Genomic DNA, 20584 nt, shown 5'->3' with positions numbered 1-20584 from the left:
CTTACCATAGTCTATTCATATAGAATGACCTTGAAAATGTTGTAGAGATAATTCAAACACTACTATTATTGACAGTATAAATTTTTGAGGGCTCATAACATTTTAGTAAACTGTCGACTCATACCATATTAGTAAGATGTTATCTCAAATAAAATCTAGGAAAAAAAATGTGAACTTAGGAATCCACATACTTCACCATTAAACATGTTGGTCAGCTTTCCACCACTGTAGAAGGAAAAATGCCTGAGACAATTTCAAAACAGAAAAGATTTGTTGGGGATCACAATTTCACAGGTCTCAGTCTAGCTCCTTGGTCCCATGCTGTAGACCTGTGGCAAAACAAGTCCTCACGATATATGGGAGTGCATGAAGTCAAACAAAACTGTTCACCTCATGGCTGCTGAATGAAGGAGGGCTAGAGTCCTAACACCCCTATCAAGGGCATGCCCTTCCTCTCATGACTTCACTTTCCCCACCTAGGCCCAGCTCTCAAAGGTCCGCCCATCCCCCAACAGTATCCCAGGCTAGCAACCAAGCTCTAGAAGACACTGAAGAGAGCCAACCTGTAGAATTCCGTTTTCCTAGATTAAAAAGGAAGGCTAATCGTTCCCTATATTTCTAGGGGAAAGATTAGCACCATTTGTACTGCACCAGATACACAAGAAATCAATTGTATGTTCATACACTCACATTTTCTCAGCTCTGTGGGGAAGATTCTACCCACCACAAGCACATTACTGTAATAGACCTGCTAGGACTTCCTGCTGTTTAGCTTCCTGCTCTGCCCCTCAACAGCTTCCAATAGTTCTTCTTAAACTTCAATATGCTTAAAAGTCCCACGGAAACCCAACTAAAATGGATCCAGAGGGAGGTCTGGACAACCCTAAACTGATGCCACACTGCTAGTCTGACCAGCATACGAGAAGTGGCACGGGCTTGACAGCCTAGGCTTCATACCACAATCACCTGGCAAGCCATCAATGTCCAGGTTCCCCTCTCCCCCAGAAGGAAAACAGTCCCGGAGAACCAGAAACCGAGAGAGATGCCCCTATTTCTAACACGTCCTCAGTTTTTGAGAACTGTGTTCTATGGACCAGTGGGTCCAAACTTCAGTGTGTGTGTGTGTGTGTGTGTGTGTGTGTGTGTGTGTGTGTGTGTGTATGTGTTGCTCCTGCTGTTGGTGGTGGTGGTGGTGGTGGGGTGTGTGTGTGTGTGTGTGTGTGTGTGTGTGTGTGCGTGTGTGTGTGTGTGTGTGTGTGTGTGTGTGTGTGTATGTGTGTGTGATGTGTATTGGACCACACAGGATATGGCTCATATATAAAGGACAGTTTTTAGAGTGGGTTCTCTCTTTTCATTTTTACATAGGTTCCTGGGATCAAATTCAGATTGCCAGATTCTCACAGCAAGTACATTTTGCCCACTGAGTCAGCTCACCAGGCTCCAGAGAAGTATTTCTTCAAAGACAGTCTGTATCCTTTCCCCTCCCACAAGCAAGTGTTAGTGCAGAATGTCTAGTTTTGTAGACAGGACACTAAGGGACCTCTGCTGAAAAGAATGTTGTCACTTCCTCTGACAGTTAAATATTGCACTGATAGTGACTTGCTCAGACATCATCAGAGAAGAATCGTACTGCAGCAGATGGGAAAAAATACAGAGACGCACCGCCAGACAGACACACGGCCAGACAGAAGGAGAGACCTTGGAACACTCAGCCCTAAGCAGGCTGTCTGCATCAAATCCCTTCCCTCAGGGCCCAGGAAACCCTGAGGAAGAGGAAGAGGAAGAGGAAAGACCATTTAGTTCATGGAAGACTGAAAAAATATGAAGTCTTTATCCTGCCTGAAAGAGAAGAGTTCCTATTCTGTCTTTTTAAGCATCTCTATCTCAGAGGGATATTTGTCAGTATAAAGATGTGCTTAAGTCATATCTGGAGATGGCAAAGCTAATCTGTAAGGATCTGCTGAGTGCTCAGAAGCAACTTTGAATCACGGAAATATAAATCACCTCTTCAGTCTTGAAGGGATAGCCTACCACTCTGCTGCTGTGCTACCCTTCAGCTAAAAGCAGGAGCAGACATCTTAGTCACGGATTCCAAGCATCGAGTGAATGTCTTAAACCACTGCTACTGTGTCGGGCGATGGCTTAGCATTGTTTAAAGCATCTACAACTGTTCCTTAGCTCAGTGTCTCAGTGTCAGCACTAATGGATGGACAGATGTGCTCTTTACAGATCAATCGAAGGCCATGGTAAAGAGACTATTTCTAGCTGAAAAAAGCAAATAGCGAAGTGCCTTTCTCTAAATTTGCCGAGCACACATATACACGCAGGAACCCCTGAAAGAATCCATTTAAAGCAAAAAGTCACACATTCCTCTTCGTTCTAGAAAGATGCAGATGCGTTCTCAATTTTCCATTTCTTAAAATTGCCTTTAGTGTTTTTGAGGGGGAGCCTTGAACTCACTGTACAATTGAGGCTGGTCTTAAACTCCCGATTCTCTTGCCTGCTGAGATCCAGATAAGTACTGCCAGGCCAGGCTCTATGTATTTTATTTCAGAAGCTAATTAATACTGGATGGGAACTGTAATATCTATCAGATTAGATTAAAATTAAAAAATCTCTGCCATGAAACAGCAACAAAAATATTGCTTGGTGTGTATATAAAAGACTTTAACAGCATCTGAACAAAGGGAAATATTAGCCATTCAAGTATTTTACTTAAGGCTACAACCCTTCTTGCCATAGCTTAGCTTCACGCCTTTATCATATGAAGTTGTATTTGATAAAAGACCATCTTGTCAATCCTCACACCAAAGTCTGCAAAGCCCTTATAAATTACATTTTGTACAAAAAAAAATTTAGCAGGGTCTGTAATGGACACTCAGGTTCCCCCATGTACAACTGCCCTCACCACCCTCCCTTTGAAAACTGTGTATCAGTAAGAGGGTGATTCCAGTCTCTCTCCAATGACCTTAAACTCCACATCTACCAAACCTCCAGTAAATGACTCTCCACTGTACTTCACAAATGCAACATGTTTAAAGCTGACCTTGCCAGGTGACCTCCTACAAATCCAGATTCTGGGTTCAGTGACTTAGATCTGTGTTTGAAGTCTAAAGTCACCTTGACCCAACCCCAACTGTCCCATGTTGAAACACAGACCCAATCTTTGTGTATTTTTTTTCCTTTACCAAGATTTCTCTTATCTATTTTCCTATTAGACTTCAATTACACAGACCATTGTGTAAACCATGAACAGGTTAAACCTAGCACTCTGCAAATTCATATATCAAAATTAAATTGGTTGGTAAGGACATTTCTACGTTACCAAATAAAGAATCCATTTCTACAAATGAAGGCCGCTGTCCATGATGGAGCTGCTCTTTATCCCCATGTATACGCCCCACCCCAATCCTCTACTGAGTAGAGCAAAGCCATGTCACAGGAAGCCTCTGAAAGCTCAGGGCTGGCAGAGTCTGTCTGACAGCTAGAGGGCGTTGAGGAGTGGCTCGCTGACATTCCCTGCTTCTACCCTTATTAGCAGTGATCTCATTCCCCTATCTCTTACTAAGCCTCTGACACTATTAGCCCACTTGATTGTCCTTTCTTGGTTTTTGTTTGTTTGTTTCTTTGTTTTGTTTTGGCTTCATCTTCATTCGTTACTTCTTCCATTAAAACTATTAACTTCATTTTCTATTTGGGAGAGATTCCGTTTTTTTCACAGTTACACCTCTACTGAATAACTAAAGTAACATTCAAAATCAGGTTTCACTGTGAACTCAACAGGAGCGCCCGCCGCCTCCAAGAAAGCAAAAGACAAAACAAAGCAAAGCAAACAAAGAAACAACTGAGGACGAACTCTCAAATGGGAAAACGAACAAAAACAAAGAACAAAAAAATAAAACTTCACCACTAAAACCACTTCAGAAATTTAGGAAGAGAAAAATGAGAACTTCCTTTCCTGTAGAAAAATATTTAGACCATGAACAACCTTAAGAGATTCCTGGAGACACACCCACCCACTACTAAACCCAGAGGCAGCAGTGCGCCCTACCCCTAAGGACAGGAAAGTTCCGAGTCCCACGACCGTCTTGAGACACTTGGTAAAACCGGGATTTTCATTCCCCAGCGAAGCAGACACCACACGGTGGCATTCTCTTACGTTATAACTACACATATGCACATGCCTTTCTGCTTTTACACTGGGATGTTAGAAGATTTTCTTAAGTTCTATACTTTAGCCAATGTCTTTATCACTGCTCTTTCAGGTTCCTTCTTCCCAAGCGGAAAGCACTAAGGAGAGAAAAAGGCTGAAGGAGAAATAGTATAGCATTCCACTGGAGAGGAACGAGGAGGATGGGCAAGAGGAGAGCAGAAAACCACAAATATCAACATCAGGGGACTGAACAGTGAAGCACTTCCCTCAGGCATATCAGCTGCTCACAGATGCAATCCACCTCTTCTGCCGAACTCCTACCCTGAGAGGAAATCTAAGAAACTGAAATATAAAACATATTTTTCACCCAACCAAGCATATTTTAGAGCAGTTTCTTATGGTTCAGAGACCCGGGAAAGAAGCTGCTGACATATTCCTCTATTTGCTGTCTCACTTCACCTCTGTCCAGACCCGGCTCAACTGAAAAGGACATTATTCACCACGGTTCCTGGTGACAAGGACAGCACGCGTGGCTTGCAGTCTTCAGGTCAGACAGCACTTACTGGTTGGAGTTGTGGTCATCTCCTGACAGGCCTGCGAGAGAGAAACACCCAGACACAAAGGAACCCATGGGGACATGTGTGACTGTAAGTCTCTAATTATCCCTTCTAATTTTGGAGCCATGTGACTGACTTCACATAGCCTGCTCAACCTGGGGGCCTGAGCTCCCGAGCTGGACCACTAAGGGAGGGGATGCGGCTCTTAGCTCCTTCATTAAAATATTGCATTACGCAGCAATGCTAGGTGAGCTCTTTCCTGCTGACAGACAGCTTCATGGGCAGCAGTCAGAGCATCTTGGAAGAATTTAACTATTCCTGGTCAAATGAGATCCAGGATCTCAGCAGACTTTGCTATTTCTATATAACACTTTAAAATACATGCAGTAAGGTAAGTGCTTAATGAATGTTCACAACTAAATATTGAATATAAGAGATTGAGGAAATTTTCTTCTTTGATATATGTAAGAGAGTAGCTACTAAAACTAACTCGAAAACTAAAAGAAGAAAGGGATTTTTACCACAAGAGACCATTCCCAAACAATTCCCCTCACACACACTAACTCACGTGCACACACGCACACATGTATGCACACACGCGCGCGCGCACGCACACACACACACACACACACACACACATCACTAACAGCAACAAAAACAGTAGCAACTAATTCAGCATTTGGAACTAAGTTCTTGAAAATAGATAAATTCAGACATCACTCTGTACAGAAAGAAATAAGAACAAAAATGAAATAATCATTCTATATAAATAACAATTATATAAAAGACCTGGAAGTGCAGGACAGCGAAAACACTTGTCTAGGAGTTAAGCAACTTGAAGTCAGGTATAGGATCTGTCACTATCAAGTCCCATGCCTTTGGATAATTCTACCAGTCCAACTTGGTCACTGATTTTGTTGATGTTGTTTGGTGGTGGTGGTGGTGGTGGTAGTTATAAATAATGTGATATCAGGTCCCTCTCAAACTGTAAAGCTTTGTCTACTTACAACCATCTGTTCCCTAAAGCCAACTCAAAGAACACTACAAAGTGCCCTATCAAATGGTCTGTCCTAACCACTGGCCGTGTAAACGGAAGGGAAGAACCACCTGGTCCACAGTCCTGCAGAGGACCACCTTCTAAAATAGCTTCCTTTTCTACACTGGGGTGTGGTGTTTCGTGCCTTAGCTAGGTGAAACAACTGAAATCTTACTTCCAGACAGCCCAACAGACGCCATTATCTAATCTGACATGCTAAAACACCAGCAGTTACTCCAGTGCTGTAAGTACTTAGCTCTGTCCATAGAAAGGGTTGAGCCCTCTGCTGGCTAAGTTTAGATCTCCTTAACACAAGCCAGAGTTATCTGAGAGGAGGGAACTTCAACTGAGAAAATGCCTTTATAAGATCTGGCTATAAGGCATTCTCTTAGTTATTGATGGGGGAAGGCCTAGCCCATTGTGTGTGGTGCCATCCATGGGCTGGTAGTCCTGGGTGCTATAAGAAAGCCATGATGAAAAAGCCAGTAAGCAGCACCCCTCCATGGTCAATATCAGCTCCTACCTCCAGGTTCTTGCCCTACTTGATTTCCTGTCCTTGCCTTTGATGATGAACTGTCACTTGGAACCACAAGTGAAATAAATCTTTCTTCCCCAATTGCTTTTAGTCATGGTGTTGAATCAAAGAAATAATAACCCTAAGACAGAGCCTAGACTGCCAAGTGGAGATTACTCTGTCAACGTCTAAGCACAGAGGTACAAAGGAATAAGCCTTTCATCCAATACTTTCCAGACTGCCTATCGTCTAGTCTCTCTTACCTTCACTGACACACCGCTCCTGTGGCTTCTGAGGTAGAGTGTCACAGCCCAAACCACCTTAACTCTTAACCTGATCCTGTGTGCAACGCAACTTCTATAGCCCCAGAAAGTTGGGTTGGAAGGACACTGAATTCTTTTACATTTTACAGCATTTTATCAAAATTTGCAGTCACAGAGATGATAATAAAACACACTAAAATGGTATCCCCTATTGAAAAATGGAGGACAGTCAAGCCAAAGACACTTAATTTTGTGGCTGGTGGCCACACTCCTGTTCTAGAAATGCTTGCTTTCAAGCATCTACTTTCCTTGGGTCAGTCTTCTCTCAGTGACACATCCCTAGATAAATCCTTCTCTTATGGGTGCCCCCCTTAGGTACCCTTTTCATGATGCAGAATATCTACGTAGACTTGGCAACCAGACCCTGCTAGGAGGTTTCAGCTACATTAACCCTTTCATTCTCAATTATTACCCCCACTTTGAAAACAAAATTAAAGCAGGTTTCAGAGCAAATAAATATATCAGACCAAAACTTTGTCCTTCTGAGACCTTGTGTGCACTTCATTGTCTCGCTGTGAACCAAGTCATCACTGCCTGTTTCACGGGGAAGCATCTACAGTTTTGAGATGTTTTGTTTCTCAATTACGGTCCTCCAAAGGACCATAAAACTATGCTGGTTACAGGAAATTCCAGCAGGACAGGCTGTCGGAAAAGACAGCATTCCTGAAAACCTGTAATGTGAACAGAATTTTAAAGAAAACAGCACTGACATTTTTCATTTACCTTCGAAATACTGTATCCTCATTTAACCTTCCCTCCACCACATCTCCAGATACATATATAAGAAAACATATTTCAAAACTAAGTTCATAAAACTTACAAGTTGAGCATTCCTTCCCTCCCTCTCAGAGATGCTAAATGTCAGGTCTATGAAGTAAAGAGGCAGACAGGAACAGGTGAAATGGTGGATATCCATAAGGAGACACATAATGTAGCCAGATGAGAGCTGGGGAATATGTCCCTTACCTAAGTTGTTGTTCAATCTCAAAATGGACGTCAATGGAAAAACAGAGCAAAAATGCCTTGCCAATGCAAAGCTAAAGGTCTTTCTATACCCAGTCACTGTCTAGAGTCCGCAGCATCAGAGTAAACAAGTACTCATTACAACTATATGCTTAGTATCCATTCGTATATAGTAACCCAGGAAACACCCACCGCTTGCCCGCTCAACAAACCACTAGAGTACAGTTGCTGTTCTCTTGAATCCCAAGCTTTCAGTTACTCACGCCACTTGCTTACATTCACAGACACTGACCACATTCATTTAAAGTAGACCCTACACTTAGATTTCCCAAAGAGAGAATACCACAAAAACACCACCATGACATGAATGAGAATGGCACTGCTACCTTCCCCAGAAGGCAATCTCTTGAGGGCCTCTGGTGTAGACAGAGTTGGAGGGATCATGCAGTCCGTTGGTGATCCCTGTAGAATATCCCATCACTATCCCGCCGTCTGCTGACACGCTCAGGACATCGTGATGTCCTCCCACAGAGGTTCTCTCCAAGAACTGACCGCCTTCTTTAATGCGCTGCTGTATCATGGGAGTGAGCGGCATTTCGAAGCTAAAATAGCTATCCGGTTCTGAGTACAGTGTCTCCAGTGACTCTGCACTGTAGTACAAGGATGTGTTGTCCAGAATAGTTTCGAATTGGCTGCTATACACATCAGTGGAGTCCTCCGTATATCCAGGCCCAAGAATATCATCATCTCCTCCCCTAAGGTGCTCCTCTTGTTTGAAAAACCTGGAAAATTAGGGAAAGCAACATTTTTCAATATGAAAGTATTTTTTCTTTTCAATGTCCTGCCTTCAACCAAGCATATAAAAAAGACAGTGTTGTGCACATGTAACTGTTATATTCTGTCATCTACGGCTTCTTAAAATATTTGGGAAGAAAGATGTGAAACCTAGTTAGGCTACAGTATTCCCTGTAGGTTATTTTACGTGTGTGGGTATTTGCCTGAACGTGTGTATATGACGCATGCATCCCTGGAGTCCACAGAAGTCAGAAGAAGGCATCAGATCCCCTGAAACTGGAATTATGGAAGATTGAGAGAATCATCTATGTGAGAAGCAGGAATTGAATCCAGGTCCTCTGCATGAGAAACAAGTGCTTTTTACTCACCTAAATCCCCAAACCCGGGGTCAAATATTCTTAATCCCCATGTCAATAATCTGTAGAAATTTAATAAATTTTCAAACTAGTTTCCTATCTCTTATAGTGAATAAAATACTAAATTTTCTTTTTAATCACCCATATCCAGATCATATGACGATCATTAATTTTAAGAGAAGCATATAAATATCACATAAACTTGATACAGCAAACAATCAGTAAAAACGTACTGAACTTTCACTGGCTATTAATACTTTCTGACTTAAGACCAGATGCTCTGGGGAGGACCCTGTCAGAATCCAGAGGCTGCCCTCTGCTGATGTAAAGTAGAACTACAAAGACTTCAGGTTCACTGCCGGGAGTACCTGGTAGCTTCTAAAAGGCTAACCATTACTGTGCTATTCCCTGAGAGGACTGTTTCTCAGGATATCAGCATTCCCTAGCTGCCTGTCTTCCCGTGGGTAGGGTCAGGGTCTCTTGGACTTCTCCATCCTTGCCCCTGTGCACAATAGCATGTCTATTGTTGCTTCCTTGTTCAGCTCATGTGAAGAATTAATACCCAGCAAGGTCGTCAAACATCAAAATGAACATTCAGACAACTTAGGTAAGTCCGTGGTCAGAGCAGCAAGTCAACAGGAAAACGTGGATCTGAAATGCTGTGTTGACTACGTGCCGTAACGTCAGGTGACTCTACTTAGCCTCTCTGAGCCTCTGTTTCCTAAAACAGGAATAAACCTGAAGTAAGAAGGACCTACTAAGTGTCTCATAAACAATTCCTAGGCATTGCCGGGATCCATATTCAACAGAACAGCTCTTTGTTGGTATTTACCTGCTGCCATCCCACTGTGTACCAAATAATGTTCTGTGTGTACACCTCTTAAAGGCTTTCCATTGGTGACAAAAATCCTATGTAGACCTCGTTTCTCACTTCCTGTCTTGCTAACTCCCTCAGTCCCCAAGTCTTACTTAACTAACATGTTCACAGAAAAATACTGTCCAAGCTGCCACCTGAATAAGCGTCTCCCTTTCCACTCGAGTTTGTCCTCCCAGTGTGTTGCTGCTCTTTCCTACATGGGATCTAGTGTCTGTGTGGTCACTTTGAATATTTAGCACTAAAGTCCACAGACCAAGGGTCTCATGCATGTTCCCCATCCTTCCGTGCCCAGCATCTAACAGGGTCAGGAATGCAAAAAGCAACTTGGAAACACTTATAGGGGAAAGGGGGGAAGAGAAGAGCATGGGAGCAAGGAATCACTAGTCTAAATAGCAGTAAAAGAGCACATTGCAGGGTGATACAAAGACAGAGCCATGTGCCATATAACAAGACTGCTTTTAACAAGAGTCTAGAGACTTGTGATCCTGATAGTCACCCAAAAGGAGCCTCATCTTAAATTTGTTAGCATTTAGGGAAAAATCTCTCTCTCTCTATCTCTCTTTCTCTCTCAAACACACACACACACACACACACACACACACACACACACACGCACACACACACTCCTAGAAACATTTTCTACCATATACATAAGTGGTTCTCAAACTTCCTAATGCTGTGACCGTTAAATTCAGTTACTCATGCTGTGGTGACCGCCAACTATGACTGTAAATTTGCTACTTTTATTAATGATAATGAGTATCTGTGTTTTCTGATGGTCTTAGGCCAGCCCTGTCTAAAGGTCATTTGACTTCCAGGTTGAGAACCGCTGATGATAAACTATAACATGTGCGTTGAGGAATGACAGAAGGCTAACATGCATGGTAGAAAAGCACAGGATACAACACATGACTTGTTAAAACAATGACCAGCCATGATCGAGAGAGTGAAGAAAGATAGCTGTGTCTTCCATATAACCAGGCTCTAAGGCGGGATAGTGAAGAGAAATATTGAGGAAGGCCAGGAAATATCAGGAACTGCCAAGTCTACGTATCCAGGCCATACATCAGCACACATGCTGTTTGTAAGAAGAGATCCATTGGTGAATATCATGGAACAAACAAATTGCACTCTAATCTACCTCTGCCCTCCTGAGATGTCCTTTCTGCCATAGAGAACTACAGGGCCCAAACCTGTCCCGCTAGCTCTCTCAGTGCTCAAGTCTTTTTCACTAACATGTTTACAGAAAAATATTATCCGTACAGGAAAGCAGGCCACACCTCAGGCTGATGCATGGTGCACGGGAACCACTGTTTGCGCTCAGAGGAAGGCCCAGATGAGCTGCAGTGGCTGCTAGGAGATGTCAACAGAGTGTTCATCTTTCATGTCAAAACTCATTTGCATGGACGAGTGTTCACAGTGTCCTCAGCTTCCCTCCCTCGACCCTTGTCTAACAGACAACTTCATTACATGATCACTTCTCTGCCTTAGAAACCGGTAACCTAGGAATAGCCTAGATTATAATAATTTCTCTTCCGTTCTATGCCAATAAGGACAATAAGTATTGCAGCCCTCCTATTTATGCATAAGGATAAATTGCCATTGATATGAAATCACAACAATAATAATTCCTAAATATGTCATTCCTATACATACATACATGCATGCATAAATACATATATACCTATGATACAGTTACTGTATATTAGCCATAGTAAGAAATTTAATAATAATAACAACTAACAATACACTGTAATTAAGAGTTGCATAAAAAAGAATTATCCATTTCTTGAATTTTTCATTTACTATTTTTAACCATCAAAGTTGACTCCAGGTGAATGAAGTCAATGTTGTGAAGCAAACTGACTGCTAAGGCAAGGCTACGGAATGGCGTGGTGAGCTCCCCCATCAAGCACAGGCAGTGATTTTCTACAGCACGTTTCAGGTGTCACAAAGTCCGTGACAACTCTAGAGCTTACCTTTCTTTGTCCCCCTGTATATCAAAGTTCTCCTCAAGATGTTCTTTGCTTTCTCGTAGGAAGACGTCATCCTCTCCACTCTCACCAAGAGGCACTGGGGACAGTGTGCCTAAGCTCGTGCCAGGCCTTGCTGAAGGCTCTTTGCAAGTTTCATCCGAAACGCTCCCAGTTAAATGAGTGGAGCTGCTGCATGCGCCAGTAGCTGAGCTAGAATGGCTTGGCCCTTTGGCAAACTCTTTCCTCACAGGTGAGGCTGTCCTTTCTGGTGGTGTTTCAAAGCCTGCAGGGTGCCGGCTCTCCACCTCCTCTCCTGTCCACAGTATCTCTACTCCTTGAAACTCCACATGTTTGATTCGGGTTTGGCGCCCCATGGAGCCACCCCGATCACATCCTCTAGGGTTTTCTCTTCCGAGGTCAGACTTCTGGTCTTTTAAAGCACCAATTCTGTCCACGGAGTTATGGTTCTTCGCTGAGCCCAAGGACACAGGACATGCTGACTCTGGTACATGGAGAGGCCCTTGCCTCCTGTAATTAGTTATCTGGGACAGTTGTGCTGGAGTTTCTTCAGGTAAGAGCGCGGTCAGGTCCTCCTGGATGTGCAAAGAGAATTTTTCCTCTGTTGGGACTTCCACTGAAAGAGGTCTATCTGGCGATTTTCCCGGGCCAACAGGGAATGTCCTATGGGCTCTCTGTGGCTTATGACTGGCAGTCCTCGGTTCCTTATCCACCCGGTGAACTGAAAAATTAGCATCTTTGTCTAGTACCTTTGTGGCTTGAAATGTTCCTGAAGCTATTCTGGCTTCTGTGGCTTTCAGAGCAGAAATTAAAGAGTCAATGGGTTGTAAACTTTGTTCCTGAGGGTGACACTGAGGGGCACCATTTGGTCCTTCTGTAACACTGTTGAGCACAGAGTCTTGTCCAGCAAGAAGGTGGACTGCCTGCTGCCCAGGTAGGTGGCATGGTGGGGACTTTGCATCAAAGTCTAGAGAGGCTCTGAGGCCTTCCGCTCCCTCTTCCATGGTCCCATATTCTGGAAATTCATTCGTGACGGTTGGTGGGAGTAAAGTGCTTCCTCCATGATCACCTAAGAATGGACAGAATGGAAACAAAACATCAGGGTCTAGCGGGTACTAATAATTCTAGGTTCTTAATAATCTTTATTTATTTACTATTTTCCTTCCACCCAACCCTGTAACACACACGTCTTACAACCTTGCAGTGGCTCCTTCTGTTCATCCTACATAAGCATCAACATGAAGGTTTCTCCATAGGAGGAAGCAGTCTAATGACCCCACCATATTTAACACTGCTTCTCATGAAGTCCAAGAAAGGAGGCTGTAGTCACTCAGTCCCTTTAGCGCATAGATATTAAAATTATGGTTAAGTAGTATTATACAATTACCACTGGTAAAATAATAAATACGGATATGAAATCTGAGACTGAACGTCAAAAAAGAAAAGATTTATTTAAAGTCAGTAAAAACCTTCCCAGTTTGAAGTATACTCTTCTCTGACATACTGCTTTTGGGGGAGGGAAACATTTCTAAAATTTCTCTCAAGAGTGACAATGAAGTCAAAATAACAACAATTTTTAAAAAAAGAAACACAGTACTTGGAAGATTTCTGAATTTGTACTCGAAAATCTTTATGTAATTATTTTAAATTTCATTTATTTTCTTAATAAACAAAAGTTATTTATTTTTTCAAGGCAATTTGAAGTATGTCTACAACATTGTTAAATGACTAAATTAACCTAATAAGCATATATTTGTTACCTCTCACATTGTTAAATGACTAAATTAACCTAATAAACATATATTTGTTACCTCTCATACATAGTATATACTTTTTAATGTTAAAAACACAATCTACCTTTTTAGTAATTTCAAGTAGTCATTATTAACTATAGTCATTGTATTGCAAAACAGATTTCTTGAGTTTATTTCTAACTGAAACTGTGTCCATTAATGGACGGCTTCACCATTCACACCCTTGTCCCCAGTCTGGTGACCGTGGCTCTACTCTGTTTCTGTTGCAGGGGTGCAGCATTTTGGGAGTCCACCCATAACTTTGCCAACTTCATAACATTTAATTGTGTCATATGAGGAATTCCAGTATAGAAAGCAAAGAAAACAATATTTAATTTGGATACTCATTATAATCAATCAAATTTCTATTTTCCTATTAAAATGAAACCTGAGACTGGGTACATTCTGATAACCAAGATGCTTAAATGAAAGTTTTTATGGGTAATACAGTAAGGTCAGCCTCAGTATCCAACCCTCTAAACTTGATTTTTGTTGCTGTCCCCTTATCTACACTGCACTAACTTCTACTTTAAGAGAATGTTTGTTGCTTATGAGCCACTGCAGATCTCTAAGTGTCCTCTTTAGCAAAACAGTTAACAAATGTCTGAACACACACACACACACACACACACACATACACACACACACACACGCACGCACAGTGTGAAGGACTCAGCTTTAGGCATCAACAAAAGGAGGAAACTTGAAAGCATGTGTTATCATATGATAGGTTATTCTCTATGTACTAAAATTTAGTAAATAGCAATAGTATATCTGAGTACATAGTGTATATATGTTGTTTTGTACTCCACTTAGAACAATTTAAAATACATTTTCAACATCAAATTTGAATCAAATATACAGTCGCAGATGCATCAGTGAAGAATTTACCAGGTTACTTGAGGGAAGTAATATACACCTTCCCAACCTTGGCTTTGAAAAGGAAAGCAGTTAAACAATTGGGATCCCCTTTCCTACGGAAATATATTGACATTTTAATATTTTTCAATAAGGACTGCAGGTGACTGCCTCTGTGTTTATACCCAAAGTCAACTACTATTCCCTACCCTAACCAAGCAAGGTCTCTGTCTGCAATGAACAAGGCGAATGCAGAGGTGCACGGCTGCCTGAGGTGCTAAGAAGAAATAACGATTGCTGAACCCTGAACAGAACATTTATACGACCCCCTCTAAAGGTCAGAGATCACTGAAGAAAAGAGGCAAGAATGAACTTAAGACCCAAAAGACAGGGAGAAGGGCTATGAACTGCTGTCTTCTGAGTACACCATAATCTCACAACAGCTGTGGCTGTCTGCAAAAGACCTACACAAGCCTGGGCCTATCAGTAATTAATTGTGGATCAGGGAACAGTCTTCTGGCCCTACCCCTGCTTGATGAGCCACTGACTATTGATGGATTCTGGGCCAGAGGGATGCAGTCTTTGATTACAGACCCAATGAGGAACCCATGAGACTCCAACAGATAGTGCCAAACCCATGGTCACACACATGATCCCAGTTAAACTCAAAAACAATGGCAGTTTTAAGTGTGAAGAAGGGACATGTATGGAAGAGGAGGGAAGAATAATGGGGTGGGAGAGCGACTAGACAGAATACACTGTATACATGTATGAAATTGTCAGAACAGGGTAAATAAACATCACAATTATTTCACTGTGCATGATAGGGCAAGCCTTTAATCTCAGAACCCAGGAGACAGAAGCAGAAGAATCACAGTGACTTCAAGGTCAGCCTGGTTTATACAGCAAGTTCAGGCAAGCAGGGAAATATAGTGAGACCCCGTATTAAAAACAAAACAAAACAAACAAACAAAAGAAACCTTTTAAAGCTCCCTCTTTTGTCCCTGATAAATACCAGTCTTCTTTACTCTATGGCCATAGGCATACTGAACACTGCCAATAAGTACATTCATACAATAAAAGACATTCCCTAGGGGAATCACTATTCCTTACTTCAAGCTGTATTACAGAGCAATAGTGATAAAAAAAAAAAACTGCATGGTATTGGTACAGAGACAGGCGGGTAGGTCAATGGAATAGAATTGAAGACCCAGAAATGAGCCCACACACCCATCACTACTTGATCTTTGACAAAGGACCTAAAACCATCCGATGGAAAAAAAAAAGACAGCATTTTCAACAAATGATGCTGGTTCAACTGTAGGTCAGCATGTAGAAGAATGCAAATCAATCTGTTCTTATCTCCTTGTACAAAGCTCAAATTCAAGTGGATCAAGGACCGCCACATAAAACCAAATACACTGAAACTAATAGAAGAGAAAGTGGGGAAGAGTCTCAAACACATGGACACAGGGGAAATGTTCATGAACAGAACACAAATGGGTTATGCTCTAAGATAAAGAATCCAAAAATGGGACCTCATAAAATTGCAAAGCTTCTGTAAGGCAAAGGACACTGTCAATAGGACAAAACAGCAACCAACAGATTGGCAAAAGATCTTTACCAATCCTACATCTGATAGAGGGCTAATATCTAATATAAACAGAGAAATAAAAAAGTTAGACTCCAGAGAATCAAATAATCCTACTTAAAAATGGGGTACAGAGCTAAACAAAGAATTCTCAATTGAGGAATATGGAATGGCAGAGAAGCACCTAAAGAAATGTTCAACATCCTTAGTCATCAGGGAAATGCAAATCAAAACAGCCCTGACCAGTGAGAATGGCTAAGATCAAAAACTCAGGTGACAGCAGATGCTGGCGAGGATGTGGAGAAAGAGGAACACTCCTCCATTGTTGGTGGGATTGCAGACTGGTACAACCATTCTGGAAATCAGTCTGGAGGTTCTTCTGAACATTGGACATAGTACTACCTGAGGACCCAGTTATACCTCTCCTGGGCATATACCCAAAAGATGCCCCAACATATAAAAAAGACACGTGCTCCACTATGTTCATAGCAGCCTTATTTATAATAGCCAGAAGCTGGAAAGAACCCAGATGCCCTTCAACAGAGGAATGGATACAATAAATGACATTTTTAAATTTATGCTACAACAGTATTTTTACAATGATTCAAGCTGTAATACATGTCAAATTTTTATCACATTTTTTCATCAAATTATATTTAATTACACAGAATAACACATTTTTAATTAACTCATTAACTAATAAATATTTTGGGGTTGTTTACCCCTTTAGCTATTTTAGGTAACAAATCTGTATATAAGTTTCTGTGTCAACATATAGTTTAAGTTCTCATGGAAATTTTTGATAAGATAGTGAATGTATTTATAGTCTTTTAAGAAAGAGTGGAATGGATTTTTAAAGCAACTGTACTATTTTTTTTCCTGTCAGTGTGTCAAGGGTTCCAATACTGTCTGTGTTGATCAGAGGGACCTGCATACACGGTATAAACTGCATTCCACCATGCTTCTGAACGCCCCGTTAGCCAATGCTATTGAACATCTCGCCGTGTGTTAGCCACTTCTATGTCTTCTTTAAAGACGTGTCTATTCAGATCTTTTACCCATTTTGAAATTATGCCATGTATTATTTAATTACAAAAAATCTTATAATATCTTACTCATCCTTTTAATTGATTGACAGCACCTTTGAATTACATGAGGTTATAATTTTGATAATTTTGATTTAAGGTAGAACTTACCTGTTTTTCTTTGGTTGCTTTTTTTTTTAAGTTGTTATGTGACAAACCACTATCTTATACAAAGTTAAAACTATATACTCCTGTTTTATTTTAATGACTTTTTATAAGGTTAGCTATTTTAAGTTAATCTTTGTGTATGGTATGAATTAGAGATTCAAGTTCATACTGTCAAATGTGGACACGTAGTTATCTCACTATTCACTGAAAAGCTATTCTCGCAGCTCATTCAATTGCCTTGATACCTTTGCAAATACCGAACTGACTGACACAGTTAGGTTTTCTTGTAACTCTGTCCTCTCATATTGAGCTGTATCTTCATGCTCTGACGCCTCTCTCGATCACTGTTACTCTGCAGAAGGGAAAGCGTGGATCTAAGAAATTCTCCCAACTTTTGTTATTCCTTTCCCAGATTGTTTTGGTCACTGTGGGTCCCTTGTATTTCCTACGTGAGTTTTAGAATCAACTTATCAGACAGCTGAGGTTCCCAACAAGGAGAGCGATGGATGCAGAGTGTAGTGCGCTCCTAGCCGTGTTAGCCGTGTTACTATCACTGGGCTGTCCTTCCATTACTTCATCTCTTCTCATCCCTCCAGGAGTGTTTTATAGCTTTATGAACATGATTCTAATTGTCATATTAAGCTTATTTATTCTTCTCAACACTACTGAGTAGATATCTAAAAATCCCATTTCTGGACTGCATTCCTACCCCGTGGAAGTACAGTGGGCTGCCATTTGCTGCAGTTAGACTCCACTACCGATGAGCTGGTGCTCCAGTCTCCTGCTGTTTTATGCATTTCTGGAGGTTTTCTCATAAAATACCTTGTTGTCTATGAATGGAGCAGTTTGCATCTTTCCTGTCCCAACCTGTCTCTTCTATGTGGCCTCTCTTAGTTAACGTTTCAATTTCAGGTCATTATTTCTAAACTGAAAGATAGGTAGAAGGCCTCATTCATGGAAAAGGTTTTGATTCTGGCATATACTGCAAACAAAGTTAACCTCGTGGACATCCTGAACTTTATATTCTGTCCTTTGCCTCTGTTCAGTGTCTTTTTTAACTTGACATACTTCTTCTGATCTGAAATGGTCAGATTACTTTTACCCTTCCAGATCTAACTCTAATTCACTACCTTTAATTAAATCTCCGCTTAACAGCAATTCTTGGAAAAAGTACAGCACTTTCCTTCACTGAAAATGCCAATAGAATTTTAGCTGATCACATACATGAAATAGGAGCATTAACATTAACTCACATTTTAAGCTTCAGACAGCTACAATTGTTAAGTTGTGCAAGTGTCTGTCTTGTCTGAGTGCCCCCAAACCCTGGGAGCCTCAGGTGCAGTTGTGAGCCATCCAAAATTGAGGTTGTGAGTTGAGATTAAAATGGTTTCTCTAGAGAAGCAATGAACCATCTCTCCATCCCCAAACAGTTACAAAATTTAACCCACTGTGAAGTACTTTTAAAAACTCTACCTCAGGGACACTAAATTCATATGAACACTCAAATCCACTACAATGAAGTTCATTTGCAAGAGCAAAGAAGTGTTAACTGACATCATCTTGGAGTCCACTTTGTGCTAACACCTTGGTTTCTCATCTACAAAATAAGCATGAAAATAAGCACTGACCAGAGAAATAACTAGAGAAGGAGGTAACAGGGTCTCATGAATGTGTTAAGCCCTTCACTGAAGTTTCAGAAGTTGTACTGAAATGTCCTTCAGGAAGAAAAAGGAAACACATCAGCTGTAAGTAATGCTTGTGATGCTTGACACAACCTGGCAACTGGTCCAAGCAAAAGAGATCAAAGACGGGCAGAAAGGGCCTGTAGGCCTCCTGGGCTCTATTACACCACAAGCTCTCCAGATCTGAATTTATTGTTTTAGAAAGGACTAATTTAATAAATTTCGTTTACCTTTTAAATAAGTAAAAACAGCACAGTTAAGGGCAAATGATCTTCTGAGGGGCAAAGGACCTAACTAAGATGTGTAAAACAGTATCAAACAAAGCACTCTACTAGAGCTTAGCCTGGACTACACTGACAGAGCTTCCTAGGGATAAACTGGTGGAAAAGACTCAGATGCTACTAAATAAGGAGGTCACTGTTTTCAATAGCAGTAAAGTTAACAAAAATAACAAAAACAAACCGTAGTAGTTTCTGTATACAAACCCTTTCATGGGTATCCCACAGAGTCACAGAACTGAGGTCTTCCCATGCAAAAAAAAAGGACCCTTTGTTGTTACAGGCAAGATCTGCTTCCTTCTGCTGTTTACATTTCTGTAAACTGCCTTTCACAAAAACAAAACTTTGCAAAGTATTAATCCTGACCTTTTACTTGGAGTTTTGTATCTATCCCATTAAAGTAATTCCTGTGGAAATCACTATACTAGTGAGACTATTTCTAAAAAAAAGAGAGAGAGAGAGAAAGAAAATGAAAACATTTTTATTTTACTTGGAGGTTTTGTTTTCTTTGTTCTGTTTTTCTGGTCCTTTCCAAAAATGCTACCACTGTTTCTGGCCTTCACTCAGCAAACCTTTAGACCAATAAGCTGTTATGTAACCAACATAGGGAATTCACATGGGCAATGAATGTCCTGCTCAGTGTGTGTGCTTGACTTGGCAAAAAGACACCTGGGTGGCAAGTAACAGATGCCCAAGGGGAGAGGGGATGGGCATAAACAGACTCAGGGTAACCAGAGGCTTGGGCAAAAACAGAGGTAAGGGCTGTAGGCAGATCACAGGCCCTCATCTAGCCACTGTGGGCTGACACCCCTGTCTCAAAATGTCCCCCAGACATCCAACTGCTACCACCACCACCAGTCTAATACTAAGATAAGACCCTAGAAATGTCTCTGTCTCTGCAGGAAGTCTTACTGGATTCAGCCCAAGTCTGACAAGGAGATGTGCTAAGTATTAGAAAGAAGAACTCCTAACACTTACCTGACTATAAGGCACACTCACAGAATTGGAATAACAGGTATACAGCTTAACTGTATTCCTTTGTCCCTTTTAAGATAATGTAAATAAAGGCTAAAATACAGGGGGGGGGGTAAGTGCAAGAAGGGACGTTTTCACACTCATCGAGAAAATGTGCTTAGGAGGGAATTTTATTTCCTTAAAAGTTGTCCTTTTCTTTCTGAAATCTTATCTGCTATCTTGTACATTTGGCAGAACTTCCCATAAATTATGTTTCCCGGTATTTGGTAAAGCTACTCTTCTGTGATCTATAAACCCGCTGGCTTTTTTTTTTTTACTTGATTTAATACACTGAGAAAGAAGTAGGATAATTTTGAATGTTACAAGATCAATTTTAGCACGGCTTTGCGCTCTGTATTAAGTAGCCATCTGTTTCTGCAACATGGGGACAGGGACTGTAATAAAGTGATGGAGCAGAAGCATCATGCGTTTCACTCCTGAGGAAATGAGCTTGCTTCACAGGACCGGCTGCAGAGAGACTGTGCCCTCCTAAGAACGATCTTTGAGGACCAGTGTATGAAATATGCTCTTCTCCTCTGGCTAGCAAACACAAGAGAAAATGGTTCTAGGATGAACAACCCACAGACCATTTGGCCCATGTACTGCA

General features: G+C 41.3%; 1 protein-coding gene across 22 annotated transcripts in view; it reads right to left on the bottom strand.

Moving 5' to 3' along the window:
• The window catches only part of Psd3 (pleckstrin and Sec7 domain containing 3), a 563941-nt gene that overhangs the window by 280252 nt on the left and 263105 nt on the right, over positions 1-20584 (bottom strand). For 21 of the 22 annotated variants that reach the window (XR_010058293.1, XR_010058294.1, XM_039094961.2 and 18 more), the window contains 2 exons: positions 11554-12637; positions 7933-8328 (listed from right to left, as the gene is read on the bottom strand). Coding sequence is in view for 20 of the 22 variants with exons in the window: in XM_039094961.2 (XP_038950889.1) it covers positions 7933-8328; positions 11554-12637 (1480 nt within the window). In the remaining 2 variants the exon portion in view is untranslated. Of the gene's footprint in view, positions 1-191; positions 7895-7932; positions 8329-11553; positions 12638-20584 lie in introns of those variants that run through there. The other variant, XM_063275398.1, reaches the window with a different exon arrangement.

The sequence above is a fragment of the Rattus norvegicus genome, chromosome 16 (genome assembly GCF_036323735.1).
Source record: "Rattus norvegicus strain BN/NHsdMcwi chromosome 16, GRCr8, whole genome shotgun sequence".
NCBI classification, from domain to species: Eukaryota; Metazoa; Chordata; class Mammalia; order Rodentia; family Muridae; genus Rattus; species Rattus norvegicus.
This window is presented reverse-complemented; position numbering and strand designations above follow the sequence as displayed.